This window comes from Aethina tumida, chromosome 4 (genome assembly GCF_024364675.1).
Source record: "Aethina tumida isolate Nest 87 chromosome 4, icAetTumi1.1, whole genome shotgun sequence".
NCBI classification, from domain to species: Eukaryota; Metazoa; Arthropoda; class Insecta; order Coleoptera; family Nitidulidae; genus Aethina; species Aethina tumida.
The window spans coordinates 13,577,874-13,589,770 of record NC_065438.1 but is presented as its reverse complement, the minus strand read 5'-3'; the positions used below and the strand labels follow the sequence as shown (position 1 = coordinate 13,589,770).

General features: G+C 28.1%; 1 protein-coding gene across 1 annotated transcript; it reads right to left on the bottom strand.

The window, feature by feature from the left end:
• Positions 1-1,033: 1,033 nt before the first annotated feature.
• On the bottom strand, positions 1,034-9,181 carry LOC109595988 (MFS-type transporter SLC18B1). The gene is made up of 8 exons (XM_020011437.2): positions 8,831-9,181; positions 5,336-5,505; positions 5,015-5,162; positions 4,773-4,956; positions 3,310-3,616; positions 2,527-2,622; positions 2,162-2,470; positions 1,034-1,481 (listed from the first exon to the last, which is right to left on the bottom strand). The coding sequence occupies exons 1-8, from the start codon at positions 8,936-8,938 to the stop codon at positions 1,283-1,285; spliced, it is 1,521 nt and encodes a 506-aa protein (XP_019866996.1). The 5' UTR covers positions 8,939-9,181; the 3' UTR covers positions 1,034-1,282.
• Between the last annotated feature and the right edge of the window lie 2,716 nt (positions 9,182-11,897).

The following is an 11,897-nucleotide window of genomic DNA, read 5'->3' as shown; positions in this document are numbered from 1 at the left end:
ACAGTATTATTTTATTAGTTAAGTATCACTTTTTCCTAATAAAATAGCTTAATTTATAAATAGTCATCTAATAATTTGGTATATTTGGTATTAAGTTAATTGGAAGTGATGCATTGAAGCGGTTTATTTTTATAAAATGGAGGAAAGTTTGAGGTTGTGAATGTCAGTTTGTTTTGAAGAAGCTTGAGTACTAATTATAATTGTTGGATACTTTCTCTCCACAATCGAACACTTAGGCAAATTATAGATAATGATTTATTCACCCAAGATTTGTGGTCTCGCATTGTCATCAAGTAGAAATGATCAGTCATTAAAACGTATTTCCTGCAAACACTCATATATTACATGTAATTATTTTTAAATATCCTAATTAAAAATAATCCAATAAGATATTTAATTCAGATATTTGTCTCAACGCAGTAATTCATACAGCATAACGATGGAGCGTTTCAGAAAACCCGCTAATTGTTTCTTTCACCTACCATTGTTCCCCTCGCGTTTGAATTACAGGAAGTGGACTTCTTACTGGAACAGGTGGTTGAATAATATACGTGTAAGAAAATACGTTAAAACAAGATTATTGTTGGGGTCTTCCAAGGTTAAAGAATTGGACTGGCACAAAAGATTTCGTGTTCGGAATTAAATTCAAATTCGCCGCATCCATTCATATTTCCAATCTGACCCGAAAGGTCAAACACATCTCTGGGCATGACTGAGTATCAACAATCACCAGGAAACAAGCCGGAAACCATAACAACACGATTCTTCTTCAGCGGATTGATGTAATGGCCAATACACAAACTGAGTTTTTAATTGCCTCTATTTGTTTTTCGTTCTGTTGTACAGTAATCATGGTTTATAGTTGCCAATCAATCAAATTGTAAAAATTACCGCTTAGATTGGTGGAACCGAACTGGTTCTTAGATTTTAAGTGTACGGTGTGTTTGGAAAGATTGCAGTTTTTGTGTGGCTGGCGATTATTCATGGCTTGATTTAAAATTCCTTAGGAGTATTGTAAAGTAAAAGGAAGGCCTTTCGTTGTAATTTTATTTAAAACTTAACATTACAATAAAACTATAAATAAAATTTACATAAATATAAAATAGTTGTGCGCTTAAAATGTGTAGTAACTTTTGATTGGCGACAAAAAACAGATTCAAAGTTTCTCTATAAAAAATTCATTAATATCACAAGTAAAAACAGCTGACAGATGAACGAACAATCCTGAACTTAGTTATTATGATCTATCGTAAAAATGATACTTAAAACAAGTCTATAAATGTTATGCAACTCCTTGGAGGTACGAAGTAGTGGGCCTTCTATCTACAGTTCCATAACTGTAACTGTATGGTCCCAAAGTTAAACTGCTGGCATCCCTTGTTGGCCAGGCCTGGCTTTTGTAGCTGTTGCAAGCGATCAGGCTGTTCATACCAGGTGGTCGACTCTTTTCTATCGAGATGCCATTGCCAACAGAACGGATGCTAAAACACAATAAATTAATGTAAGGGTTAATGCTTTAGTAATTATTTTTTGAGTATCTATATTTGTCATTTTGAACATTTGGACCATAGAGTATATGGGAAACCTGCACACATTGATCAGTATCTACATAAATTATCCAATCACCATAAAAGTCAAAAACAAGGGTCATCAAAAGATAACCCAACCAAATGAGCCAAGAGGATATGTGCCACACACCACCTCCCTAAAGAACAAGAGCTCTTAGACCAACGGATACAAGAGTATAAGATAAATAATGAGACCTCATACTAATAGGAAAGAACCATTTGTGGGTGACTACGATTGATAAAGCTTTAGGTGTCTTTAAACCAATAAAAAATATTCAACACAGTTTCAAATCCACCAAAATTAAGCTTCTGGAATAGTTAGGGAAGCAATTGAGATCCATAAACACAGAAATAATTTCAATACAAAAGAAGAAACCCATGAAATATGGTCACCGTTCCTCAGAAACATAAAAATGATTAAATAGATAAGAACAACCACTGAACAGAATGAAATATCTTAAACATCAGTTGTCCTTTAGTTCTTAATAATATGTCAAAGAGACATCAACCACTAATTCCAATCAACAAAACATGAACAAATATAGATACACATTGAATGATCTTTAACATTACTAAATTTGTTGAAATCAAACCTTTTCATGCTTTCAGTGACACTATTTTGTGCCGTCCTGACACCGGTATCAACATCTCCGTTAGCTGTCTTCTCGTCCTTGAGTTCCACATAAGTTGGTGGTCGCTTGTTGCAAATCACGAACAGCGATATGATAAAACCGACTAATAAATGTGTGACGACTATGAACATCGAGGCATTCCTGAAGCCTATGTTATCGTACAGTATCCCACTGATTGACGGCCCTATGAAGGCTCCCAGGGCAAAAGTGCTGGTCCACAGTCCCGATATCAAGCCGTAAGTTTCCAGATTGTTAGGAAAACCGTGGGCCCTGCAATGGTTTTATTTAATTATTCAGCGTACGAAATGCATAAAATATATACGTACACACTGGTTTTGAGAGCATCGCTGAATGAAGACACCAACTGTGCAGCCATGCCTAATCCGTGAAATACCAATCCAAGTATGGAGACCCATAAAATTCTGGAAAATGTTGCAACAGTGAATTATTGACAAACAATGGTTTAATCGACACAAATATTTGAGCTGTTTTAGAGAAACTATTTTAAGGCCAGTGCTGAACCTTGGCACACCTTGAACTGTTTCCTTACCGTCTACCGCTCATTAAAAATTGTTGCCTGTGTTCTTCGACCTTAAGTTGCACAAACCGATTTATTAATTAAGCCGTATAGTAAAAAGCACAAAGTGCTGAGGCCCATTAAACTCGATTACACTTCGAAAAATTTGAAATAACAGGTCGTTGATTCGATATCGTTGAAGATGGTCGAGGAACCGAATCCGCCGAACATTAAAACATCATTACGTCTTGCTTATGGTATAATCCAATTTGATTTTGAAGATTTATCTAGAGTCACAATCAGTCGGACAGTGATTTATATTAAATTGTTCCGGGAAAACAAGAATACCGATCTGGCAGATGTGTTTTAAATTATGTAATAATCATTTTAATCCATTATAATATAATAATCATCTATGAATTGAATGAAGTGTCTTCATTAAAGAATTTATCATAGTACTGAATTGTAAGTTACTTTTTTATGCCGATTAAATATAAAAGCCAGTCAATCAAAATTTTTATTATACGGTGTGTTAAATCTGGTACCATCAAGTCTGAACCCCAAAATCAAAGATCAATTTATTAAAACTCACGTCGGTATTGGCAAGAAGGGCGCCGGTCCGACCAATCCGAAGCCGAAAGCGGTGAGGATCGTTCCAAAAATGGTGACGGCTTTCGGGGAGCAACAGGTGTCGCACAGCCAACCGAAAGCGGGGGCTGTAAGTGCGTAAGTGCCGCCGTTTATGACGAACATCAGACCAAGCACAATGGGGGGAAGGCTGAACTGTCTCAGATGGGGTTCGAGGGTGGCCTGGAGGAAACCTATCGACATACTCGTTACTATTATGCTGCTCGACGCCAACAGCACCCCTGGGATTTTGAGGACCTTCAACATTGAAGCTGAAAAAATCCAATTAAATTTAGTTTTAATTTAATAATTAGTTAATTAGGATTAGAAAAAAAATATGTTTTATACTTGTGGGAAACATTGTTTTAATAGCAATAAAGTATTTATTAATAGTAGTATAATAAAAACATAAATAAAAAAGCATATTTTACATATTCTTAGAGTATTTCTAAACATTTTTATATTCTGAATTTATTCAAAGTTACTATACCATATTATACAAGTTTATAAATTTGTCATTATGCAACTCAGAGTACGACAACAAATCATATACTGTGGTGACTAGAAAATAGCATAAAATTCAAAATTAAACATTTTGTAAGTCATTTTATAAAAGGATTTAATTCAATTTGTCCCATATTTCAATATTCTCCACATTTTATTGTTTATTTTCCACACATCTTAAAAAAGACCGATATTTTACTTTAAATCCATATATTAGTTGGCCAAAGAAATAGCTCATTCAAATATATTTACATTTTGTGTCAGTATTTAACAATACTAATAGTAAGACTTTATTCTTAGTAGGAAGTAAAGAAACCATTGATGTCAAAAAAGAATATTTGAAAACTTGAAAAGTGTTATGAAACTGATGATATTTAATTAGAGGTATACAGCTATTTCTTTGGCCACCATTGTAATAATTTACATGAACAATCAAGATCTAAATATTGTTGACGTTGCTAAATGCTTAAGAAGCTCCTGAAAGATGCTTTACAATGTTATTAACAAATATGAAACAATACATTCATTTGAAAATACAATAAGAAAAGATACTATTAAGAAAGCAACTTCTTCAATCAGACATTAATTGAATGAGCCTTACTTTCAAGAGAAGAGAGAAGATTTGTACAAAAGTGGAATATATTAATTATCTTCCAGTCTTTTCACATTGGAGTGATGAATCTAAGTTTAATAAAATAGAATTAGAAACAGTAGATGTTTAAAATTTAATTTAAGTAATAATTATTTTGTATTAGATGTGTGCTAGTTCTCTACCATCAGTATACATGACAATTTTGAGCAGTTTGATAAATGTTGTTAATGTTACCTTTGAATTGTCTAAATCTCTTTAAGAACCTAGAGAATATTTTGAAAGATAAAGAAGCTATATTAAAAAGAATAATTATAGAATTTATTTGTACTTACGTCCTTTTTCTTTGTCTGTTCCATCTTCATGTTTTGGTAAAACTAGAGCAGTTAAAATTGCTGACATGAACAAAGCTGAACCCATGACAGCAAAAGGCAAAGTGTACCCTCCTAACTGGAACAAAGCACCACCTACTGTTGGACCAACAATTAAACCAAGTCCGAAGAACGTTTCCAGAGATGCCTGTTAAAAAATAAAGATTTGTTAAATTAAAATAGAATTTTTTCATTGATGTACTTACAAACATGGTGGCTACATTGTTTGGAAACTCTTTGGCTATGATAGCAAAGCTGGCAGTGAGAAAGGCGGCGTTTCCCATTGCTTCAACTATCCTTATAATAAAGCTTAAGATAATAAACGGATAATGACCTTCCACTTTGTCTAGAAGCCTAAAAAACAACAAAACACAACTATGTCAGTAGGTTTTACTTTAATACTATTATAATTTTATTTATTAAAGTAGGTATTAGGTGTTTACAATAAATACTAAAAACCAAATCCAGTAATTTACATATTTAATCTTAAATAAGTATCAGTTTCAGGACTTTAGTTATAAACTTACCCGAATAAGACGGCACATATCCCTGTTGTGTAAATACCTGCATTAAATGTAAGCTTGAGGCCTATCTTATTTAAGTGCTGCCCATATATTGGGCTTATAAGGAATACTATGAATTCGAAAATGCCGAACACCAAACCATACTCGGTGGCCGTACAATGCTTCCTTTCCGCCTGAAAAAATAGAAACGTGACACTTATCATAGACTTAAAAAGAATTGTTTTGTGTAATTAAATTGCCTAAAAAATTTTAACAAGATGCGTAGTCATAATATGTAATAAAAGATAAGACACAAATTGGCCTTCTCCGGTTCATATCATTCAAAACATTTATAATTAGGTGTTGGAATCATTAATTTGGCAAATTGCAAGAAGAGATTAGAGTTGCGTGTTACATCAGTGGGGTCCAAACAAATCTATTTTTATTTCATTTATCCGTCCTAATCTTTTTTCAGTTTTTTTTTTTCATTGTAAACATGTTATCGATTGTGTTTTGTTGTTGTAAAATTTGCTAAATATATTTTATGGAAAATATTTTTTGTTCAAATATTCCTGCTATCGCTTCAGAGTCAAAGATTATCTGCTGCTGAAAAGTAGGGAAGAAAAAAGGTTCTAAAATTTCCAAGAACCAGCAAGACAATAATTATAGCACCAATTAAAATGATTTTTTCAATACAATCAACTAAGAAATAATAAAAAAACGTTATCAATTTGAAAGTTCAAGATGCGTAATAAATTTCATTGCGTTTTGGAAACGTACACCACTGCGAACGGTGCCCGGAGACACATTAAGATTAATCCTGCAACCGATAACAATTTTTCACCATTAAATGCACCATTTAACGTGTTGGCAAAATATAATTTACATATTAAATAATCTTGTTCTTCAAATGTGTACACATTAAAATTAACTAATTGTAAATAGAGATAATGCGTGTCCTCCAGATATATCCAACTAATTTATTGAATGCATGCATGTCGCCATGTCTGTGTAAACATTTTTAAATGCGTCAATTAACTTTTAGATGTATAATCTAGGAGCAATGAGGTCTGCGACTATCACTGATTTGGTTCAGATGAAGTTGAATTAAAGGGTTCAGAAATTATTTTATTTCTTATCAATATTTTGGATAGTGCCAACTATAATGACATCTTAATTAATGTAATATTAACTTCAAAAATATAACAATTTAATTAATATACGATTATGTAATTATTAATAATTTTGAAAGTTATTTAACGGATTTATTTATTACTTTATGTGGATAGAACTGCTTTTTTAAATTTGTAATTTTAATTAATTCATATTAATAATTTATATTACTTATTAGTAATAATTATATTTTTTCTTTGTTAACAAAGTATTATTTTACATTAGTATTTAATATTTTTTTCAATTTATATTTCTTGACAATAATGATTTGGTAGGAAGAATGCAATGTTACAAAATAAATAGATCTGATCCAGTTACTTTAAAACTTTATTCTAAAATAAAGTTATATTTCAATTTTTTAGAAAATTTACCAAGAAAACAATTATTTCCTGATAATAATTAACTGTTCAATAAGAGTAATAGTTGTGAATATTTTATATGAAAATTTTGAATTAAAGAAATTAATTAAATTGAAAAATTGTTCTATTCCTGTTTATTTTTTTTTGTGTTTTTAATAAATTTGTTTATTAAAATAATATGTATAATAATATTAATTATTTAATTATTCAGACATAAATAAAATTAATTATATTAATCTGGAATAAATATTTAATTATTTCATGTAAGTAATTTTCACTCATTTAATTTTTCAGAGTCATGATCTGACTGATTCTAACCAATTTCTTCTCCAGTTTCCTTGATTTATTGTAACAGTTGTAAATGTGAATACTTTATGTGAATATCTTGAAATTAAAAATTCAATTTTGAAAAATTGTTCTTTTCTTTTCCTTTATAGTTTAATTTAATTAATTATTTTAATTTTTGAATTATTAAAACATATAAATAGAATAATTTATTTTAATCTGGAATGAATATTTTATATTTTTAAGGGGGTAATTCGTACTCAGTTTATTTTTCAGAATTTTGATTTATTTTACTAAATTTAGCAAAAAACAACTATTTCCTAATAATGATTAATTAATTTCATCTATATTTTCTTGATTTATTGTGCCAACAATAGCTGTGGATATTTTTTGTGAAAATCTTGAATTTAAGCAATTAAATTTGAAAAATTGTTCTTTTTTTTCTCCTTTTTGAGTTTTTTTAAATTTAATAACATTTTTATTAAAATAATATGTATAATAATATTAATTATTTTAATTTTTAAATTATTAAAGCATATAAATTGAATGAGTTTTTTCAATCTGGAACAAATATTTTATTTTTTTAAATGGGCACTCTATTCATTTTTCAGAATTATGATTTACTTTACTAAATTTGATCAAAAAACAACTATTTCTTAATAATAATTAATTAATTTCTTCTCTACTTTTTAATTTGTTGTACCAACAATAATTGTGGATATTTTATGTGAAAATCTTGAATTTAAACAATTAAATTTGAAAAATTTTTCTTTTTTTATTTTTTGATTTTTTAAAATTTAATATTTTTTTATTTAAGTATTATGTATAATAATCTTAATTATTTTAATTTATGAATTATTAAAGAATATAAATTGAATGAATTATTTTAATTTGGAATAAATATTTAATTTAAGTGGGTAATTCGCACTCATTTCATTTTTTTGAATTCAGAAAATCTTAAATTTAAACAATTAAATTTGAAAAATTGATCTTTCCTTTTTCTATTTTCTGAGTTTTAAAAATTTGATATTTTTTGAATGAATTATTTTAATCTGGAATCGAAATTTTATTATTTTAATTGAGTAATATTCACTCACTTAATTTTTGTTCTTTCCTTTTTTCTATTTTTTGAGTTTATTATTAATATTTTCTTAATAAAATGATATTATTATTATTATTATTAATAATTATTTTAATTTTTTAAATATTATAATAAACAAATTGAATTTGTAATAAAAATATTATTTTAATGAGTAATAATCACTCACTTAATTTTACAGTTTCATTTGTTTCTAAATAAAAATACAATAATAAAATAATTTTTAAAATATTCCTAAATTCACTTTTAATGTTTTAATTGAATTTAAGGATTATGTAATTTACTTTAAATAAAATTATTAGATAATATTTTGAATCCTTATCTGGTCACCATATTTTTCAGCATTTTTACCTTAAATTCGTTAAAGCCTATACAAAATATTTAACAGTTGCACAGTCATGCACAAAAATCTTTTCTTCTTGATGACATTTCTAAGTTCATCTTAATAACATAATAAACTAAATCAATCTCCATAAATTTCTGTTAAAGAGTTTCGCTGTATCAATATTTCAAGATTGTCTATCTACTCCTTCACAGATAATACTCCCATTCTACGGAGACTGATTAAAAATATGAAAAACAAAAATAAAATAAAAAGCTTACCTCTTGTGGATAAAAAGGCGCCTGCAGTGACACACAAATAGCATTGCAAAAGTCCGCAATACTAATTACAATTAGAGTCGACCACTGTCTTTTGGTAAACTGGACCATGTTAACTGACTAGACAAATTGCCTCACTGCACAGTACGTACAAAAATCGATGCAGTCTTTTTATAAGCACTTTTTACTTATCCGATTCAAGAATCGACACTGGTGCTCTGCTAAAAAATCGCGTAGAAATTCGACAGTTGCATGAAGATTAAATAGTTGTTGTAGAAGAATTTCCTATTTATCATATTGCACGCGACCACGACTCTCTGAAGGCATCGATGGTTTTGCGACCATTTGTATCGGTTGACGAAAATTAAATGAATCTGAAATTATTTTTCTGGAATCCGACTGTTTTCTTCTGATAGTGGAGGCGCCAATTTCGAATGTCCGCTGTCCATTCGTCGTCTTGCTTCAAGCAGGGTAAAAGTTCAAAGATTAGAGGCAGTTCATCGGTTTTAGCGGAGATAATGCTCAACAATGTGGAGTAAAAGAAGTTGTGCCTATTATTTAACAAAAAGATAAACCATTCTTCCTTCGGAGGTAAATATTTATGGAAACAATAACTACGTATTATGAGCTTACATCCATTCATTCATTCAAATAAGAACATTCATTCCCCTTCTGTAAACCATAAGATGAATAAAATACAATTATTAATTAAAAAAAAAAACTATTAAATATTAAAAATTTAATGAATTTTCATTAAATTTTTATTTTTATTAGTTGAAACTTTTACAGTAATCTAATGAAATTAAATTTACAACTGAAAATGTAATAATAAAAAGATATCTTTCTGTGTATTCACATATTAGAATTAAATATGCAAAATTACAAAATAAATTGTTAAGTAATAAAATACTTGATCAAAGGGCAAATTTAGGCGTGTAAGATAAACATTGCACATTATTTACACTGTTGACTTGAATGGCACCATCAGAATCGAAAACAAACACCAAAGGGCAATATAATTTGTCTGTTTCAAGGCATGAAATTATTGTTGCGTTGACTTGAGGAGATTATGCATTTATTTTTAGAATAAAATGAGCGTATTGTGCATCTTAAGTTTATAGGGTCACTCTCACTGGTCTATGAAACTAGTAAAATCTAAATAATATTGAGGATAAATATTGTACTTTTTAATTGTTATCTGTGGTGTAAAGGGGTAAACATTCATTGTCTATTATTACAACAGAAACTGCTGATTATAATTATTTCTCAATTAATTAACATACGATTGTGTCGGTTATTTTTCTTATGTATGTATTCAAGCACATTTTAATAAAATTAAATACAAATATTATATTTAAAATAACATTGGCCATAAAAAGACTCTGTTGTTTTCTTATTTAGTGAAGCATAAAATGACTTTTATCAAGTAACTTGTAATGAGAATTTATAATTACAATTTAAACTGAGATAGACAAACAATTTATTATATTTTTTATTATCTTTATTGCAATAGTAAGCATAATTGCACATTCCAAGAAATAAATATGGTGTCATATGGTACTCAAGAAGTATTATTAACGACAAATGAGCATTCTTTAAAAGTCGTCTGAAGCAACTTGTCATTTAAATTTCGGGGATATCTGAAAAATATAATGAAAGATATAGATTACACTTGTGTACGAAACTTTGATGCCAATTAAACTTAATTAAATTCTTTAATGAAAGTTGTATTTTTGATAAATTTAATGAAATATCAATGTCATATTTTGTGTAGAAAGTGACTGATGTGTTTGTGCAAGTTTAAGCTTTTTCCATTTCATTGATAGAAGTCCAAGCAATATTGTTAAAGGCTTACATCATTTGACACAACTTCAATGTCAATGTCAAAAACATAATGCGATAATACTTTAATAATAGGTCATCATTCTTACTATTAACGTTTTACAAAATTTTAAATCAGACAATTCCGAAATATTTTTTTTTTTTGGCTACTTTTTTCGGAAAATCAATTTCAATTAATTTAGACCCTAATGTATTCCAGATTTTATAAATAAAAGTTCATTTTTAAGAACTTTTGGCTATAAGGAGTAAGAAAATCATAGAATATCAAAACAATTTTTTTTTTGTTACTTATTTTTGGAAAATTAATTTCAATCTTATTTTAATTTATTCTAGATTTTACACATAAAGGGTCATTTTTGGTTATTTTTATCAACAAGGAAATTACAGAATTCCACAATAGTTTTGCTTTGTTATTATTATTTTTTTTTATTAGTTTCAATGAAACCCTAACCTATTTTTAAAAACTTAATTCTACTGGGAGTAAGGAAATTACAGAATTTCACAATATATTTTCTTTGGTTACTTTTTTTGAAAAATTAGTTTTAACTAAACACTAACCTATTCTAGATTGTATAAATAATAGTTTGTTTTGCAGAATTTTTGTGTATAAGGAAATTATAGAATTTCAGAATCAAATAAAATTTAACCTGTACTAGATTTTACACAGCAAGGTTTTAATTTTAGTTATTTTTATCTATAAATAATAAGGAAAATCAAAGAATTCTATAATATTTTTTTTAGTCACTATTTTTGGAAAATTAGTTTCAATTAAATCCTAAACTATTTCAGATTTTCTAAATAAAAGTTAATTTTTGCTTATAAAGAATAAAAAAAATCATAGAATTCCATAATATTGTTTCTTTTTTTTGGAAAATTAATTTCTTCTTTCTGACCTATTCTAAATTATACAAATAAAAGCTTAAAAAATTTTGTCTATAAGGAACAAGAAATCAAAGAATTCCAGAATATTTTTCTTTGGTTACTTTTTTTGGAAAATTAATTACAAATCATAGAATTTTATAATAATTTTCCTTCAGTTACCTTTTTTGGAAAACTAATTACAACTAGACTTTAACCTATTCTAAATTTTAGACAGAATAGTTCATTTTTATCTAAAAGGAGTAAGGGAAATCAAATAATTCTACAATATTTTTTGTTTGGTTACTATTTTTGGACAATTAATTTCAATTAAATCCTAATTTATTCTAGATTATATAAATAAACTAAT